The 20,090-nt window shown below is 43.9% G+C and overlaps 1 protein-coding gene across 1 annotated transcript; it reads right to left on the bottom strand.

Moving 5' to 3' along the window:
* Positions 1 to 215: 215 nt before the first annotated feature.
* On the bottom strand, positions 216 to 14,790 carry LOC135701406 (chorion peroxidase-like). Its single transcript, XM_065222189.1, has 5 exons — positions 14,384 to 14,790; positions 13,478 to 13,886; positions 1,132 to 2,214; positions 452 to 1,072; positions 216 to 389 (listed from the first exon to the last, which is right to left on the bottom strand). The coding sequence occupies exons 1-5, from the start codon at positions 14,535 to 14,537 to the stop codon at positions 323 to 325; spliced, it is 2,334 nt and encodes a 777-aa protein (XP_065078261.1). The 5' UTR covers positions 14,538 to 14,790; the 3' UTR covers positions 216 to 322.
* Positions 14,791 to 20,090: the final 5,300 nt, after the last annotated feature.

The following is a 20,090-nucleotide window of genomic DNA, read 5'->3' on the forward strand; positions in this document are numbered from 1 at the left end:
GCGTTGGTGTGGCTAGTGACCACCAGAGGCATCTCGGCGGCCGATGTAAACAAAGATGGCGACGCGCGCAGCTCAGAAATGAACGTCACATCCAGTGATGTCCAGCGGTGAGGGTTGATCCGTGCGAGAAGGTCGACACTCAAATTGAACGTTTTTTTATGGAAGAATGCAACACGAACTAAAGAACAAATATTACAAAATCAAAAGCACAGACATTGCCTTTATTGCTAACGCATAACATGCACACATAAAAAATCGACTTTATATTATAACAATATAACAAACACATTAAATACAACAATCGCTGTACGGCAATTGGCCTTTAATCCTTCCACCACTTCAGATTCAACCGGGGGATAAGTTTGGAACGACAGGATACAAGTGGATTTCTGAAATAACAAAAGATTTAAATTAATTACCCAGCGAAATCTCAAACACCCCCATTTCTTACTTTTCGGCATGCGGTAAATTGAGCGCTTCCGGTGCCACCTCGAAGCTCTTCTTATCGTTCGCATTGGCGCACAGCACTCCGGCCAGGGTAATTTTCTGCAGTTCCTGCAGCTGCGGTTTCGTTAAATGACCCGGATTCGTCCGCGGTCCATTGCTATAGAAGTACCGATCGCCCTGCTTGAGTCGGGAAAATTGATCGCTAATGATTTCGGCAAACGTGGGCCCCACCACTCCTCCCCGGACAGGATGTTCCAGCATGCCTCCCACGTACAGATCGACGTCGTCCGGACGGGAGTACATCTGACTCAGTTTTTCGCCATGCGCTGGCCCATAGTCGGCGAAGCTGCGCTTGGCTTCCCGTCCGCTCAGATGCTGGTAGTAGTTGTAGGACTGGATGGCATGATCCCGTCCCCGTTGGATGTTGGTTGCTGCAATATCTTTTCCGTACGGCTGTCCTTCCTCGGGATTCAGGAACCACGTCATACTGTGGGTAAACATGTCGTCCACCTTCTGCATCGGTTGCGTCATTATGCCGTGGAATAGTTCGTCGAAAAATTTCGGCTCGGTTAAGCTGGACGGATCAAAATAGGTATCGTGCGTGTTCACCTGTCCTTTTGGGAATCTGCAAAGTATTTATCTCGTTTGTTAGTAATTACAATAGGACAAACTAACCGTACTCACGCAAATTGCCCTGGAATAGTCGAGTGTCCAAACCGGAATGCAGCAGCCGAAAACTCACTCGTAAGGGCCGGGTTCTTCTCCGGATTGTAGAACTTACTGTACCCCCGAGATGTATGCAAATCGTACATCTCCATGAAGTCCGGTCCAACGACTTTCGGCAGGTACTCGTTATAGATGATATGTTGCAACTCAGCGCTTACAATCCGGCGGGTTTCATGAAACAAAATATCATCATTCCAGTGGGGATTGATCTTCTCCAACGTCCTCGCAATGCGGTTATGTTCCCGTAGGAACAGCGTATGGAACGCAACTAGCGTAACGACCTGATTTAACCGATTATCGCCCGCTTTGAAGCATGCTCTTGCTTTCTTGTTGCAGGCCCCCTCTGTCTCCTCCAGCGGTAGCAGTTCGTTATGCATATGCCGATGTTCCATTGATTTCAAACGCCCTCCTTGATGCGCGCGAAGTTCATTGGCGACCTTCTTGGAGCTCCCGTATATCCCGGACCCATCGATGAAATGAGTGACCTCAGAAACTTGCCGTCCATGGCCAACCTGGCAACGGTCTAGGGGAGCCATCGCCGTCCGTACAAAGTGCATACATTTCACGTTGAACTGCGAGTAGAACGTGTCCTTGAAGGAAACCCGAATCGGCGAGCACGCCGGAGAGGGATGCGGGTCCCGATGGCTGTTGTCTGGCAAACAGCACTTGGCATCAGTGGCGCCGGCTTTGTTCCGGCTGATGTCGTGCACGAGAAATTGTCCCAGCTGCATCATAAGAACGTTATGCTTTCGATGCGGAACGTGCAAGTCTATGAACATGCTGTCCGACACGACCCGAGCACTCGGAAGGTATCGGCCATCGTGTGACAGGACACGGGATGATGATATTCCATTTCCGTACGTTGGAGGGAGGACCCGTTCCATCGGGTATCCCGCCGAGCCCCAGAGGGACTTGCCGGGACCGATGTTGTTGCACTTTCCGTCGAATCGACGGTAGCGGTGGTGCGTGACCTTACATTCCGGGCCAACGATGCAGCGTTTGGTACGGATGTGCGATCGGTTTGGCGAAGGGAAGTCGGATCTAGAGGTGGGGTAGGAATAGAAGCAGAATCAGAAACGATAAACTCTACTGCCGGCCTACCGAAGTACCAATTTTGGTTTTATGAGGGCTCTGTAGACCATGATTTCGACTTGAAGAATGCTATACAACCTTGATAAAACTTGCAATGTTGCTTGGGTATTATGTGCAGTCCGCTATGTCTTCGGGACTTGATAGAAATTATGAAAGATTTTTGATAGAAATCATGAAAGATCTAAACTTCCCAAAGGGGCATTAGGGGAAATGACGGCTTCGGTATGACAGACTATTTTCGGCAACACAAATTGAAACACTATTTTCACTGGATTTTCTTACGAAAACACTTCGCTGAATGCATGCAAACGATTCTTTATGCTTTCAGCTTCAATTTGACTATATTTTTACCACTGAGAAAAAGCAATCTAGCAAGGTTTTCTTAAAATGCAACACACGCACTACAAATTGTAGCTGATAACGAGTTGCCGATAATAGAACAGCAGATTTACATGCAGTTCAAATGGAACGGTTGCCGAAGAAAAACTGGTTGCCGACAATACTCGCTCTCACTAGAGAAGATTGGAGCTTTGTAAAAGCGTTTCAAAACAGTTTTTGACAATTCTTTCGACTGAAATTGTTAGAGCAGCTGGTAGCAAAAGATTGTAAACAAACCAATACTGCATATGTGTGCGTTCCTTAGAGAAAAAGGCTATAGAAAGAAGGTCGCTGCTAAGGTTGCCGAGAATACGTAAATTCCCCTATATACTCATGCAAAATTGGGTTCTTTACGAGGTTCTTTGCTGGTACCGCGGTAATTACATATTCCGTAGTCTGCATTACAAATGGAACCGGAATCCAACATTTCATAATTTGGAACTATTTAAAAAATAGTGTGATTAAATTAGTTAAAATCACCACATAATATATATTGGAGCGAGCTGTCATTTTGATAGTTTTGTGTCATGCTAACACCCACAAAAACACACTTCGAACACCCGTCCACCGCATGATAAGCACATTTTTAATCAATTCTGGCACCACTGCTAATTATGTTTACATTCGATCGTTTTGAAAAAAAAAATAACTTCGAAAAAGCCGTCGTACCGTTCTGTAATAGCCGGGATACGTAAACACTTTGGATCTGGATGGAAAACCTTCAATTCGATGAAAAGGAAGTCCGGAACCGGTTGAGATCCACGAATGCAGCAGCATCAGGAGGAGCAAATACTAAAAAGGTGCAGATGTCTTGCCAAAAATAAAGACAAACGCTACGAAACAGTTTCTGATTTCTGATAATCAGTCAAGTAGGTTCTCCCCAGTAGCAGCCCAATCACGACATATTGCATTTGCCCTTGGAGGTGTAACCAACCGGTGGAAACTAACGATTTTGAATTGACTCACTACTTGACTAGCCTATTGGTCCCTTCACATTTATAAGCGTACCCCATTCTAGTATAAATTCCAGTACTACACAATATTTGTTTTGATTTGATATGAAAGTTTGACAGATAAAATGATGGGTTCGTGGATTCTCCAATGTTTCGAGGGGTGCATCGATTAGCTTGGGACCGATGATAGTACTAGCAACAATCAATACGAAACCAACGATTTTAAATTGGCTCACTACTTGACTAGCCTATTGGTCCCAAGCAAACGATTAACGTACCCTATTCTAGTTGAAATTCTATTACTACACTATGTTTGTTTTGATTCGCTATGAAAGTTTGACAGATAACATCAGGGGTGTGTGGATTCATGCAGAACATGCAGGGGTGAGTGAAATAGCTTGGGACTGCTTGGGACCGTTGTTCTGGTACTGAGTGAGCCAAAAATAATAATGATTTTCTTCGGGACCCAGTGGTCTTAGAGTTACCTCTATGGTAGAGCCATAGAGGTAACTCTAAGACTAGTAGGTCCCGAAGAAACGTGCTCAACTTTTTGGCTCAGCTCTGGTACTATCTTCGGTCCCAAGCTAATCGATTCACCCCAAGAAACATAGGAAAATCCACTAACCCCTCATTTTATCTGTCAAACTTTCATAGTGAATCAAAACAAACATAGTGTAGTACTGGAATTTATACTAGAATGGGGTACGTTAGTCGATTTGCTTGGGACCAATAGCACAAACGAAGTGACAGACGACTTACTGGCGAAGAAATCCATTAAAATAATGTGGTTCACTGTAATAGAATTTTCTTGGAAGCTTGTGCCATCATCCACCAGATGGGTTAGTTTTTTTGTTTTGATTTGAACAAAGTTGATTTTGTGTACAATGATTCTTTGACAGTGTGCAAAGAGTGCGTATCATTTTGTCATTTTTTTATGCATTTCAGTTTTGAGTAGAGTGAAAGAGATAGAACCAACATATTCTAGTACATTTGGTGAAAATGCTAGTACAATCCAGTAGTAGTGTTGCCATGTGGTACAATCCAGTAGTAGTGGTGTTGCCATGTGGTACACTGAAAAATAGCAATAGAAGGTTAGTCAGCAAAGTTTTCGAGCCACTCCGTCTGTCACTTCGTTTGTGCCAATAGGCTAGTCAAGTAGTGAGCCAATTTAAAATCGTTAGTTTCGTATTGATTGTTGGTACCAGAGCTGAGCCAAAAAGTTGAGCTCGTTTCTTCGGGACCTTCTGGTCTTAGAGTTACCTCTATGGTATTACCATAGAGGTAACTCTAATACCCCGGACAGACTATGGCTTATATCATGTAATATAGGCTGGCTTGCAATGAGCACTCATACATCTAGTTTTCACTGGAAATCCTATATATGAGTGCTCATTGCAAGCCAGCCTATATTACATGATATAAGCCATAGTCTGTCCGGGGTATAAGACTGGAAGGTCCCGACATAACGAACTCAACTTTTTGGCTCAGCTCTAGTACTCTCTTCGGTCCCAAGCTAATCGAATCACCCCTCGAAACATAGGAAAAACCAATAACCCCTCATTTTATCTGTCAAAATTTCATAGCAAATCAAAACAAACATTGCGTAGTACTAGGACTAGAATGGGATACGTTAATCGTTTGCTTGGGACCAATAGGCTAGTGAAGTAGTGAGCCAATTTAAAATCGTTAGTTTCGTATTGATTGTTGGTATTACCTAGTAAAATATGTAGTGCAATACTGAATTGGTTTTTACTTCATAGGCGTCCCTCTTCGTACCACAAGAATGTATTGGCAGTGTCTCTGGTCAAAACGTATCCTGCTTTGGCGTCTTCCAACCTTTCTGTACCTCAAGCTCTGTGGTTTCACCCACATGCCAGAGGGGTAAATAAACATTCAGGCAGGCTACACTATTATATGGAATATCTGGTGCGTAAATCTGGCGAACGACTCATCTATCGTCAAAAAAACGTGACTGCTCCAGGCAACGTGGTCTTACCAGATATCAGTACTGCTATACACAAAGTTCCTAAGCAATAATCTATTTACACAGTGAACTGTTTTCAGAGAGAGGAATTAAAATTTATTTGTCCAGGACCGACAACGAAAGCACGAGTGCAGAAGCTGTGGTTGGCTACTTTTAAAGATCGGCAGCACATTCGCCATATGTTACCTTAAAGCGAAGACAACAAATCAAGAAGACTGGAAACTGCGCTTGAGTGAAGGTGGAAGCAACGCATAGAAAATTGAGCAAATATACAAACCCTTCTTCTGAGGATGTAATCTTTGCTATCAAATTCATTCGAAGCATTTACCTTTGAGCGGCAGATGACGTGATTGTACCTGTCTCATAGCATACGTATGAGAAAATGGAAGAGTTGCCAGTCTTCTTGATTTGTTATCTTCGCTTAAAGACAATCCAGTTGGGTTGGCATTCAATGGAGAGTTGGTAATATACTATAATAGAATTAATTAGTTATATATTAGGTAACAGTGAATCAGTACCACAGACAAAAACAAAACTTCCAATTTTGTCGGTGTTCCAATCATGTGACATGATTGTTTTACAGTTTTCCTCCTTGAATCTAGTTCTCCAATCGACGTATTATAGATAAAAGCACACAGTATATCCAAGTCTGTCGATGGTACGTGATAAATGTCTTATCAAATGTTTCATTATAACACTCCTTGAGAGCAGTAATTTTTTAAGTGTATTTTCGTTTTGTCTGTGGTATTTATTTTGCTTTTGTCTACATCTGATTAATCAAATGGGAGCTTATTACCCGGGCACCCCAACGCACACAATGAAAGTGGGGATTCTTTTATCTCAAGTATTAGTATACAAATTCATTAGGTTACATTGATCATTTTAGATCGAATTCCGTCTTCTCTGTTGAAGTAGAAACAAGAACGACATCGAAGCAAGCCATGCTATTATTAATTTATATTCTCTCAGAAAATAAATGTTAGTTACTGTTGGACCACCAACCAAGCAGGTTGTATGGGCCCAGCGCTTGGGTTGCCAAGAAACGGATCAACAACGGAAGAAAATTTTCATTGAAGCCAGGTAAAATGGAGAAAATTCAAGTCCCGAAGTTGAACGGAACGAATTACAGCAGCTGAAAGTTCAGCACCGAACTGCTGCTGATTCGTGAAGATCTATGGAAATACGTCACCGGGGCAAGACCAGAAGCACGAGCTGCGACGGAACGTGACCCGGGAAATGCGACCGCTATCGAAGCCTGGAACTCTGGGGACCAGCGTGCACGAGCGACAATCGGTCAATCGGCTGGAGCTCGTGAAAACCAAGCTGGTCGACGAAGTGACGAAACAAGGTAGCTACAACGCGGAGACCATTATGAAGGATGGATCTGGTAAGAAGGTATTCGTCTGTCATTATTGCCAGAAGCCGGGTCATAAGCAGCGGGACTACCGGAAGCTAGCGAGCGATCAAGAAGGAGAAAGCAGAAGCGACCAGAAGCACCGGAAGAATCCATCCAAAGCGAAGGCGGTTCGAGAAGCGAAAAATGACAACTGTGCTTTCACGGCGAAAGGGACTGGTAAAACCGGAAACTGGATCGTTGACTCTGAAATCCTTCCTTGAGCTGGACGAAGCAGTAAAGGAAAACGTCACGCTAGCCGACGGGACGATGACAGCTGCGAAGGGCAAAGGAACGTGCGAAGTGGACTGCTGCGATCTGGAAGATAACAAACGAACAATTACGCTTTCAGATACCCTGTTTGTACCGAATCTAGAGACGAATCTGATCTCGGTGCGCAAGCTGGTAGCGAAAGGCGGAAAGGTGATTTTCGACACCGAAAACTGCAGAATCATGAAAGGAGCGCAGTGGCAACTGTGTCCAGTGGTTTGTACGTTTTGAAAAACGCCCACAACGCTTTGAAGACCGGGGTGAAATCGCACACGCAAAACTGCCAACACGTGTGGCACAGGAAGATGGGTCACCGAGATAACGATGCTGCCCAGGAGCTGGTGAAAAAGGAGCTAGTAACCGGAATGAAAATCGAAGACTGTGGTATACGGTCTGTTTGCGAGTGCTGCCAAAAAGAAAAATTGGCGAGACTTCCGTTTCCGAAGAAGTTTAAGAAACGATCGAAAGAGCCTTTGGACCTCATCCACGTGGACGTGTGTGGTCCGATGAAGAATGTCACACCAGGAGGATGTCGGTACTATCTACACAAATGTGTTTTTCCTGCGGGAGAAATCGGATGCTGAGGAGAAGCTGAGAGATTTTGTGATGGAAGTGAAAACGACGTTTGGCCGACCGCCGAAGATTGTGCGTTCCAACAATGGTGGTGAGTTCAAGAACAGGTCACTGGAGAGTTTTTTCAAGAAAGAAGGAATCAGGCAGCAGTTCACTACTCCACACACCCCGCAACAGAACGGGACAGCAGAACGCAAGAACCGCTCTTTGAACGAAATGGCGCGGCGTATGCTGCTGGATGCAAGGCTTCCGACGAGGTACTGGGCGGAGGCTATGAACACATCGAACTATCTTCAAAATTGACTTCCGACCAGGTCATTGAAGACCACTCCTTACGAAGCATGGTGGGGAGAAAAACCGGACCTGGGTCACCTTCAAATTTTTGGTGCAGACGCTTATGTTTGGACCCCGAAGCAAAACCGGACGAAGTTGGATGCAGCAGCACAGAAGATGACTTTCGTTGGTTATTCGGTGCATCAAATAGCGTACCGATTCCTGGACAGAAGCACTGGACACATTATCAATAGCAGAGATGCTTGATTTTTGCCGACATGCAGCTTCCAGGACGAAGAAGATGACAATGGAAGTAACATTGACTTCCCGTTGACCGACAATTCAAAAAATAATAATTTTCCTATCGTTGCAGGGGACGTTCTCGGTGAGCCAACTGACGATGAGCAAGAACTTGTGTCGGAATCCGAAGCGGAAGAGGATCAATACGGTACAACCAACGAATCATACGAGGACGCTACGCTCACCGAGCAGCACAATGCCGATGAACGTCCCCTCAAAGCACCGAGAGATCCATTGTTCACGTGTATTCCGATACGTGCCTCAAGTCGGTCAACCAAAGGGGTACCGCCGAACCGATTCACTGAAACCAGCAAGCTGATGAGTCAGCAATCGTTCGAGCCGACGACGCTAGCAGAAGCACTGTCGGGTGCAGAGCGTGAACACTGGAAGAAAGCGATGGACGAGGAGTATACGTCGCTGCAGGAAAACTTCACATGGGATATCGTCATCCTTCCCACCAATCGGAAACCAGTAGGCTGCCGGTGGATTTTCAAGAAGAAGCTGGATGAGGACGGGAATGTAGCAAGATACAAGGCCCGACTTGTCGCTCAAGGGTACAGCCAAGATATTTGGTACTGACTACGACGAGGTCTACGCGCCGGTTGCAAAACACGCCACGTTCCGGGCGCTCCTTTCGGTAGCAGTACGCCGAAAGATGCAGGTGAAGCATGTCGACATCAAGACGGCGTATCTGTATGGAGAAACTTCGGAGACAATTTACATGCGTCAGCCACCAGGGTACGAAACCGGAAGTCCAACGGATGTATGCCATTTGAGGAGGAGCTTGTACGGCCTGAAGCAAGCAGGAAGGGTTTGGAACAAGACCATTACCGACGTTCTGAAGAAGCTGGGGTACGAAGCAACGGAAGCCGATAGCTGTCTATTCGTAAAGACCGGTCGTGAGTTGTTCTTCATCCTATTGTATGTGGATGATATGTTGATCGTCACCGACGGCGTCAAGGAGTACGCACGAGTACGGAAGCACCTGGAGCAGAAATTCAAGATTTCGTGTCTGGGTGATGTAGGCAACTACCTTGGGATTCGTGTTGAACGTGATGCTGATGGAAGTTTCAAATTGTGTCAAGACACGTACATTTCGAAGATGCTGACCACGTTTGGGATGGAACAAGCAAAATCGTCACAAATTCCGATGGACCCCGGGTTCATCACCATAGAGCAAAAGGATGAGGAAATGTTAACCATCGACAAATACCAGAGCCTTGTGGGAGCTTTGCTCTACGTTGCTGTTTGCACACGACCCGATTTAGCGATCACGGCGTCCATCCTTGGGCGCAAAGTCAGCAAACCAACGGAACGTGGCTGGACGGAAGCGAAACGAGCCCTGCGGTATTTGAAGGGTACTGCTGGACTAAAGCTGCGACTGGGAGGAAGAGGCAATCTTGAAGGATACGCTGACGCTGACTGGGCGGGCACCGTACGGATAGAAAGTCCAATTCTGGATTTCTGTTCAAGCTTGGCGGAGGAGTAATTAGCTGGACAGCTCGCAAGCAGGAGTGCGTGACCTTGTCTTCACCAAAGAGCTTCTCTGGCTGCTCAAGTTGATGCGAGGACTAGGCGAGGATATTCAGCAACCCGTGACCGTCTACGAAAACAACCAAAGCTGTATCAGTATGCTGAGTGCCGAAGGAGTGACGAGACGAACAAAGCACATCGATACCAGGTATAACTTTGTCCGGATCCGCTGACAAAACCACTAGGCCGAATTAAGCTGCAGAAGATACGGGAGGAGATTGGCTTGCAGAACATCGTCCTTGAGAAGGAGTGTTGAAGTAGAAACAAGAACGACATTAAAGCAAGCCATGCTGTTATTAATTTGTATTCTCTCAGAAAATAAATGCTAGTTACTTTTTGACCACCAACCAAGCAGGTTGTACTTCTCTTTAACCTCCAAGATTCTCAACCCAAAATGTTTGGATTTCAGTGAGAAGTTCAAATCCCTGCAGGGACAAATCCTCACACAATATGGTGGATATTACCGGCACATCACGAACGGTAAATACTCTTGATTGAATTGGCGTCTTCACGGCAAAAAATAATTTTGATATCACATCAAAGTGGATGCACTACAATCATGTCGAAAATTTCATGTAATTTTTATGACCACATAAATAAACAAATGCAGTAAAAGCAGCGTAATGTCAGTTCATGCATTGTATTAATGGTAATTTTGTCCTTTTTAGCAATTAATATTACACCATATTTTCGACATGATTGTAGTGCATCCACTTTGACGTGATATCAAAATTATTTTTTTGCTGTGTTGCAGTGAAACTTTTCCAAGCTTTCGCCTCCTACATTTCGAAGTGAGAACTACTAGAAGGAGGATAGTTTCCAAATATTCCAAGTAAAACAGACGATTTTTGGGGCAAATCGGTCCATAAAGAAAAACTAATAATTTCCCGTGGAAACTTTTGCTTGAATCGTGTAAGAAAACGTGTTTGAAAACTAATTGTTATTATTTCGGTATAGATCGGAGAGGTTTTCATGGAAAATAATGCATAACAAGTTTGCACCCACAGCGAGAGGTTACCTCCTGCGCAGCTGCATTTTTCGGAAAATGGTGAATATGTGCGATTTCCACTAAGATGAAAGTGGAAATTAAGTTAATTTACTTAGGAAAGGTTGTATCATGCTGGTGGTAATGGAGAATCGGTTGTATAGGACGCCAATATTCAATAAATGTTCATTTTGGCCTTTTCTAAGCAAACATATTGATACTCACAATTTTCGACGGAAAACGCAACGGAACTAGCAACGGAACTTACTTTACTCAACACGCACCATACTATAAAATGGTGCTAGATGCTCTTCAATGTGATTACAAGATGATAAATCATCTTTATTTTGAGTAATTGAGCAATTTACTTCTGTTTACATCATATTTACGATGCAGCATTGATGGAGCCGCGAAATGAAATGAATATATCTTATGAAAGTTCAACTGCAAAAGTCAAAGATGCACATCAGTCTGATCGTAAAAACGTTTTCTTCTTCAATTCGAATGTTATATTGGAAGGATTTTACACAGGCTTGATGAAAATTATGATTTAACGCTAATTTTCACGAATTTTATATGCAGTCTGTCAACATTATCATCATCATGCAGTGGCGACATCTGCGTTGAGCTTTTACGGCAATCTTCCAATAGTAAAACCACAAACGAGGTGACAGATGACTAACTGGCGATGAAATCAATCAAAATAATGTGGTTCGCTGTAATAGAATTTTCTTAGAAGCTTGTGCCATCATCCACCAGATGGGATAGTATTTTTGCTTTGGTTTTGCTCAAAGTTGATTTTGTGTACAATGACAGTGTGCAAAGAGTGTAAAATTTTGTCATTTTTTTATGCATTTCAGTTTTGAGTAGAGTGAAAGAGATAGAACCAAAACATTCTAGTACATTTGGTGAAAATGCTAGTTTTATCCAGTAGAAGTGTTGCCATGTGGTACAATCCAGTAGTAGTGGTGTTGCCATGTGGTACACTGAAAAATTGCAATAGCAGGTTAGTCTCCAAAGTTTTCGAGCCGCTCCGTCTGTCACTTCGTTTGTGGTAAAACTTTATAATGCATATTCAACCATTCCACTTATGATATTTTTATAGATTTTTTGAGGACACTGCACAGTGGTCTAGGAGGGTGTTTTTCAGGTAAAAACTAAAAAAGTGCATAAAGATGCAGATTAATCAAGCTGGTGTCTTCAAACAAGTTTAGATTTGAATAAAGGCGCATCTGATGAAGGGGTCGTCCATAGTTTAAATCCGTTAGAACAAAAAATAAAATTTCTAACTTTTTTTCTATGCGGTTAAGAAAAATAAAATGTTCCACAAAGTTGTGGATCTTATCATTTCCACAAACTTTACCGAAAACATCAAAGGTTTAAATCGTTGTTTTCATTGTGATATGAAGTATTTTTTAAGGAAGGTCCCTCAAATCGTTTTTTCAACCATATCTTTTTTATTTGATTTTTTCATGGCATACTATGTAAGAAGGAGTTTTTTTCAGTTATCAAAACAAGCAACTTTCTAGAATACTTCAACACGCTACCTCACAAATGACGTTAAGAGTGCTTATGTGTTCAAAACATACGATATTGAGGTGGATAATTTGCAAATTGGGGCAACCAGTTTTTTAAACTAATGACGTGATAAAATTTTACGGGCTTTGATGAATATTTTCATGTAAAAATATCAGAGGGGAAGTTATTTTTCATTCCAGGACAGCTAATTTAAAATCATGGTTTTTAGCTCAATTTTACTTAAAATTGGCTCTTTTCTGAGCTAACTTCTTTTATTTCAAAGTTTAATCATCTCTTTCGTTAAAAATGTAATTTTTTGTAGAAAACCACACAGCTTGACAGATAAATATCACATTACATTATTTTTTTTCCTTTGGTTTGTTTTTTCCGTCGATCTTGTTTTCCGTGCTGAGCATCAATGCTACCGACGTGCCAGGAAGGCAGCTCCCACACCTGGACCCTACCTATCGACCCATCAACTCATGAACCGGGGACCAACGGCTTTACTTCCCTTCCGAAGGAAAACGTGACCAGAGGTTTTTATGCCCCAGAAAAATCCCACCGACCTCGGCTGGGATGGAACCCAGACCCATTGTGATAAAAGACTATGGGAACATAAAAAAAAAACACTATTGTGGTCAGAAAACGAAGCTGAAACCGATAATATTTTTTCAAATCAAGGATCCCAAATTTTGATAATTACGGGCAAAGATTTCAAAAGACCATTTGAACGAAAGCCATTCAATCAAAAACTGTTCGAAGCTATTTTAAAACAAGACTGATTACATTTTTCAGGCTCTAACATGCTCTTTTCCCGAAAACTTTGGTTTTTATTCACCCACATCTACGAATTTCTTCTGATGCCAGTACGCAATGCGAAAACTTGAATCAATCGACCACCACCGAAGACCATTCGCGCTAATAAAACCGTAAGCCGAATCCCATATGATATTGAACGCAAACATATTCCTCACCCGTTAGCAAAATAATCGATATACAACACAAACAATATCACAAAAGATGGAAAGACGCCAAATCGCAGCTATAATTACCCGATTAACTGGCCATAATCCGGAATCGCTCTCTTTCGAATGTTGCTTTTTCCGTGATTGATGTCATTACTTTTCGATGCCTGCTCCTCCTCGTCCGCTTCGTCATCCTCCTCTTGCGGAACGAAACCTAAGCCATTGTGCGCAACCGTCTCGTCGTTGTCCTCGGTCAGGCGTCCATCCTCCTCGGGCAACGGGTCCATCTGGCAACAGATGCCTTCGTGCTCCGTCCGGTCACTGCTGCCGGTAACGATCCAGCAACGCTGGTAGGCTAGCTCCAGGGGAGACGTCGGGTAGCTGCCAACGGTGCCACTTTCGATTGCCAGAGTCAAATTACTCCAGTACAGCTCCATGGCCGCTGGACATCTCAAAGGCCGGACACACGTAGTTCCGGCTGGACACATGTCGGGGCCTATTTTTACGAAACCGAAGAAGAAGATGCGTGAGTTGATGACAAGGGTTGCACAATTTTTGATCATTTGCAAAGACTGTTTGGGAAATCCCACACCACCGGTTCACGGCTCATCAAATCCAAATGTAGGAAAGTAATAAATCATGATGAAACTGAATACCCTCCGGACGTTGATTAGTTGCAGCTTCTGCAGCTTACCCGCGGATGGTTTCATTTTACTCTCATAATAACCTCAACTGAACAACGAATATGGTTTCGGCAAATGTTTACGTGCCGTAGCGTACCGATTCGTAAACATATCAAAAATGGCCAGGTTTGAACAAACTATGCCAAAAAATATATGATAATTTAAATATTGCTCTCCAAAAATTGCGATGAGCTTGAGAGTGTAGTAAAAGAACCCCTATCTGACACCTCCACACCATTTTCATATTGTCCTATTATGATCAGCTCAACTCGCCCGATATGGCACACTCGCATCATTTTTTTTTCCATACCATCAATCAACGTATTGTCCGTATGCCATCTGCCGGGGACCAGAGCCGCTGGAACAGTTCCGATGACGATGAGCATCAAGAGCAAAATCCTGGCCGCTGCTGCCGACGACACCGCCACATCAAGGAACACTTCAATCGAGCCATGTAATTTCATTTCCAGGAAGGCAAAATTGTCACATGTAACTATACGGTTGCACCGTCTGGGTAGAAGCACACAACAAGGACACTGATTCTATGCAAATATAAAATACGAATAAAATAGGAGCACTTTCCGCTCGTTCATACGACGGCGATAGATGGATGGAATGGAAATGTGAAGACACGTTTTGCGATTGGCAGGACTGATGGCGGCGAAGACCACCAACAAGATCACGAAGCATCCAATCGGAAGGGGCTATTGTTTCCATACAGCGGCAGCTATAGTCGCTTTGATATGAATATTGAATCTGGAAATGATCGAGATGTTCACTCGAAACGCATACGGCCGTCGTTAACGGAAGTACCTATAGCGGACCATTCGAGGGGTACGACGACGACGACGACGACGACGATGCGGTGTAAATTTCATCAACTAAATTTACCGTGAACAGCAGTATGCTTGGCATTGAAAGCAATGGATTCGTGTTATATCTTTAATTAATAGAATTAATTTTAACTCATATTGTTTGCTGCCCCCAGTGGCCAGATTATTTTTTTCATTATCGTTAGCTTCTAAAAACTTTTATCGGTAGTTATATGTAGGCCGTCTATAGATATATAGAGACTAGAGACTGTGAAAATCAAATACCTTTGCGTAAAATTGCATCCATGTACGCAGTAAGTTATTTTGTGGCCCGAAAGGCATGGGAAAAGTTTCAGGACTCCGGATAGGTGGCGGATAAGTCAGGTCGTGGCCGAAAACGGATTGCTACTCCTCGCTAAGATGCAAATATTGTTCGTCCGGCACGGAAAAATTCAAGAATAACAAGCCAAGTGATCAAAGAAAACCTGCAGCTAGACTGGATGTCTCTAGACTCTCTAGATGCACTCTAGACTCCGTGCATGAATCAGACTGAAAAAATAAACTGGTTGTAGGGTAAAGCGCTACTTCGTCGTAATCGCCCATTTCCGTTCTATCGATCAGAAAAGATCAATAATATCAATGATTTCACCGTGCACAAATCAATAATAGGTTTGTTCCGATGCGTTAGTTAATTAGCTACAGCATAAATCCTGTTAGAGCGCATTGTATGAATATTTACGCTCATTGTTCTCAAAACAAAAGAAGCGCTCCTAGCGAATCTCCTTTTTCTACGTTTATCCGTAGGACGAAGAAAATCTAACGGCGTTTCAATGCGTTAGGACGGAATTGAAACTCATAGAACGAATTTTGAATCAAGAAGCAGTGTTAGATTTTAGACAATATCTCAACAATGTGTGACTCTTTATCAAATCCAACGGTACGTATGGAAAGGTGAAGAAATTTGCAAGTCATCTTTGACAGAAATATTCTATTTTTTGTTTAAATTGAGTCACGATTGTAGTAGATAGAGTTAAGGCCCAAACGCAATGTGGGCGGAAGCGGAACGGAAACGGAAAGTTTAACAGTTGTCACAAATGCCATCAAGATGCCTAACCGAAGTCGATTCGATTCTAGCTAGTTTTCGGGTTTTCCGCTGCCGCTGCCGTTCCGCTTCCGCTGTCATTGCGCTTTGGCCTTTAGTGTGGTATAGAAATGATTAGAATCGAGTGAGCGTGAAGCGTGATAGATCGCACACTGAAAAATTGGACAAATCACATTTTGATTGAAAACTAATCATTTTAATATTATACCCAGTTTAATCGTGCTGGCTTTCTAAAAACTAATCAAAGTTGATTGAATTTTAGTCTTCTCTGGGTAAAATTTATTCATGTTCATGATTATTTCCATGAAAGTGTTAAATATGATTAACAGTGTAAAATCAAACGTCAAACTTGTTCGAAACCGTTTGTATTTGCGGCGTCGGTTCTGCTGTGCGAGTGCTGTGCATTTTTATGAGTTTTTCGCGGTGATTCCGGGTGTGCTGCGATGGAAGAAGTGTTTGGTGCAATCGGTGAAGACACCACGGAGGTGATTAAAGGTAAAATATATAATTAAAAAGAAGACATTTCTCCATAAGTGCCCGACAATTCTCTCGGCATCATTAGATCATTCGTTGAGGAATAAAAATCTGGAAGTTGTCCGGATCTTCATTCATCAATGGATAATTGAATGATATCGAGAAAGCTTGCGGAAAATCGACTCCGGAAGTGCGGAGTGAGCGAGATTTGTGTCGCATCGGGAATGGACTAGGATCATCCAGCCGTTCAATTGTTGATCGTATAATGCATTCTAATTTTTGATTTCAACGAGTCTGACTTTGACTCCAGCCCAAAAATAGCTTTTACTGCTTTCTATTTTTGTTTGTTTCTTACAGACCCAGTGTTACACAGAAAACCACGGCAACTAGGCTAGAACGACGGCAGCGAGGCTAGAAGTAGGAGCGTCCGCTTTGTTTCATCCAAGGCTTATGTTTTTTTAATGTATAGAAGTAAAATTCAAATGAAATCAAGATTTAGATGTTCTTCTATAAACTTTATCAAGTTTTTCCACACACTTATCTTTGTTTGCCGAAATGGGCACCACCGAGTAGCTTGCGTTGATTAGAATGTATTATTGGGATGATGGATATTTAATTTTAAAATGAATAAATTTCAATGTTAATTTTATCACTGCAACATTGAAAAGTAAGCATTGCATGATTATTTCGAATTCATTCATGCATGATTACTGCCAAACTAATCTTGGTTCTGACTGAATAAGGCAAAGCGGAAAATTGCTTAGTTTTTAAGCATTTTTGATTTCATTTATATTTGAGTGTATGTGAACGGAATTAAAGAGCCTTAAGGCCGGCGCACAATAGATACGTTTTCGGGTTTTTTGACAGTTAGCCCATGCATTATCTGTCAAAAAACCCGAAAACGTATCTATTGTGCGCCGGCCTTTAATTTATTAAGAAACGACATCTTATCCATTTGACAGGTCTTCTGCTCGATTGGAATGACTTTTCCTATGACTTTGACAGACAATCGATTGTTCCAATTTTGACATGTCGCCTCTTTATAAATTTAGGCTCTTTAAACGGAATCTTATTGTTTCGGGAATTTTGATACAGCTAGAGGTATAAATATGAGGTACATAAGCTCGTTGACGGATCTTGACTCTTTGCTCGACTGTTGAGCTGTTCAGTTCGTTTTCTTTTTCGCTCGAGTTCTCGCTTCGATTCGGTTTGTGCTGTCGCGTTGCGCCGTGGAAGCGTCGCCACCTTCGCGCGTTCTGGCAAGTTTACTGCAACTTGCCAACACGAAACAAATGGTGCGTAAACGTACCAATGATTCAGCAGGGGGCCCTTCAAAGAAGGTGGTAATCCAGCATAGCGCGTCGCAGGATGATGCCGGAAAACGGGTACTGCAAGCCAACCAGTTTGCGGTGCTCCCCGAAGAAAATGGCGATGGTGACGTCGTTCCCATCGCTGCAAGAGAGCGGATTCCCCCGCTTTTCACGCCGGAGAAGGATGTTGCCAAGCTGCGTGCCGAACTGGCAAAACACAAACTGCTGCCTCGCTTCAAGCTTTGCAGCATCGGCACCAAAATCATGTGCTCCAGCCTGGAGGAGTACAATCAAACAGGATGTTTCCTAAAGGAAAACAACGTTGACTTCTTCACGCACGATCTGCCATCGAGCAAGCCACTGAAGCTGGTATTGCGGGGATTACCGTCGTTCGAGGCGGCTGTGGTTAAATCCGAGCTGGAGCGGCTTGGGCTCAAACCTGAGGCGGTGTTCCCAATAAACCGGCGTTCCAACCACAACACCAGCTTCCGTGACCAGTTGTTCCTGGTGCACTTCACGAAGGGATCCACCAGTCTAGCGGTTCTGAGATCCAAAATCCGGGACCTGTTTCAGGTCATCATCAGTTGGGAACATTACAAATCCCAACATCGTGATGTTACGCAGTGTATGAACTGCCTCTCCTACGGCCATGGCACCAAAAACTGCCATATGAAGACTATCTGCGGCAAGTGTGCTGGAACTCACTCGACTGCGTCCTGTGAGCAAGATGATGACATCGAGCCAACGTGTGTCAACTGCGGTGGTAACCACCAAGCCTCCAATCGCGGATGTCCCAAGCGAGTGGAGTTCATCAATATCCGTCGGAAGGCTACGATCAATAATCAGCCCGGTCGCCTCCGTAATCATCGTTCGCCTCCTGCACGCACGGAAGTCCAGTACCCAGCTCTCCAGCCCCGTCGACATGTTCCGAACTTAGAACCACTTCCGCTCAACAACCAACAAGTCAAGCATGTGAGTATTCCTAACAATCGAACAGTCCAACATCGTCTCGCTGCTGCTGCTGCCCAGCCAATGCCAGGTCCCTCCACCGTCCCTGGTTTATCATACGCTGGTGTTGTCTCAGGTGAGCCTGTCGACGATTCTCCGTTCTCCTCGGAGGAACTTGTGACGCTCGTGGCCGAGGTCATCATCATCTTGCGCACCTGCAAGACTCGATCTGAACAGCTTCATGCTGCCCTGTCCCTTGTCACTAAGTATGGACCGTGTAGCCATCAAGATCGTAAATTGGAACGCTTGCTCCTTGAAGAGCAAAAACATCGAGTTTGTTGAGTTTCTCAATGAACGAAACATCGACATTGCCATCATAACTGAAACCCACCTGAAGCCTGAAACAAACGTCTACCTTCCCGATTTCCGGCTCGTGAGGCTAGATCGAACCAACTCTGGAGGAGGAGGAGTGGCTATTGCAATAAGGAGAAACATCTGCTGTCGACTGATGCCCAGCTTTCAGCTGAAGATCGTCGAAGCCGTAGGGGTGGAAGTTTCTACTCCTATCGGCCCCATCACCATCGTCGCGGCTTACTGCCCCAAACAAGTCAACATCAGGGACGGATCGGCAGCAGATCTGCGACGAGATATTATCAAGCTAACACGACGACGGGAAAACTTTATCATCGCTGGTGACCTGAACGCCAAACATCAAGCTTGGGGCAACAATCGGCGCAATCAAAACGGCACCATCCTGAACAACGACCTGCAGGAAGCGCAGTACAACATCTTGAGTCCGGAAACTCCCACCCGGTTGAGTCGGTCCGGTGTTCACGCTACCATCGATATCTTCATCAGCAACATAGGCAACAACATCGCTCAACCTATCACCTATCAGGAACTCAGCTCGGACCACTACCCGGTGGTGACTGAGGTGGGATCCTCCGTAAATCGATTTGAAGCTTTCCGGCGCATCTATCATCGTGTTGACTGGGGTCAGTTCCAACATTGCGTCGACACCGCTGTAGACTACGATGTCCAACCGGAATCGTCCGAAGATGTTGACCGGTGTCTGCGCTCCATCGATCAAGCAATTTCCCGGGCCAGGGAGCTACATGTGCCAGTATCCAGACAGGTGAGTAATACTCTGAACCTTGACAGGCCTACTAAAGACCTCATTAGACTCCGCAACACGATTCGTAGGCAGTACCAGCGTACTGGGCTGCCTAACCTGAAGACCAATTGCAACCGTTTGAACAAAATCATCCAAGCCAGGATGGTGGATCTCAGAAATATCGATTTTGCAAACAAGATTCGCTCTCTCCCAGATTGTGCTAAGCCATTCTGGAAAATGACAAAGATTTTGAAAAA

Source organism: Ochlerotatus camptorhynchus, unplaced genomic scaffold (assembly GCF_037179485.1).
Source record: "Ochlerotatus camptorhynchus isolate MF236.1 unplaced genomic scaffold, CSIRO-AGI_Acam_v1.1 ptg000159l, whole genome shotgun sequence".
Lineage (NCBI taxonomy): Eukaryota > Metazoa > Arthropoda > Insecta > Diptera > Culicidae > Ochlerotatus > Ochlerotatus camptorhynchus.

What these genes read in the sequence shown, in the direction of transcription:
- LOC135701406 (XM_065222189.1), bottom strand. Translation starts at nt 14,537, where the DNA reads ATGAAATTACATGGCTCGATTGAAGTGTTCCTTGATGTGGCGGTGTCG. An exon ending in ACTATTCCAGGGCAATTTGC is followed by an intron (nt 1,073 to 1,131) that starts GTGAGTACGGTT and finishes AATACTTTGCAG; the next exon opens with ATTCCCAAAAGGACAGGTGA. An exon ending in AATTTACCGCATGCCGAAAA is followed by an intron (nt 390 to 451) that starts GTAAGAAATGGG and finishes TTGTTATTTCAG; the next exon opens with AAATCCACTTGTATCCTGTC.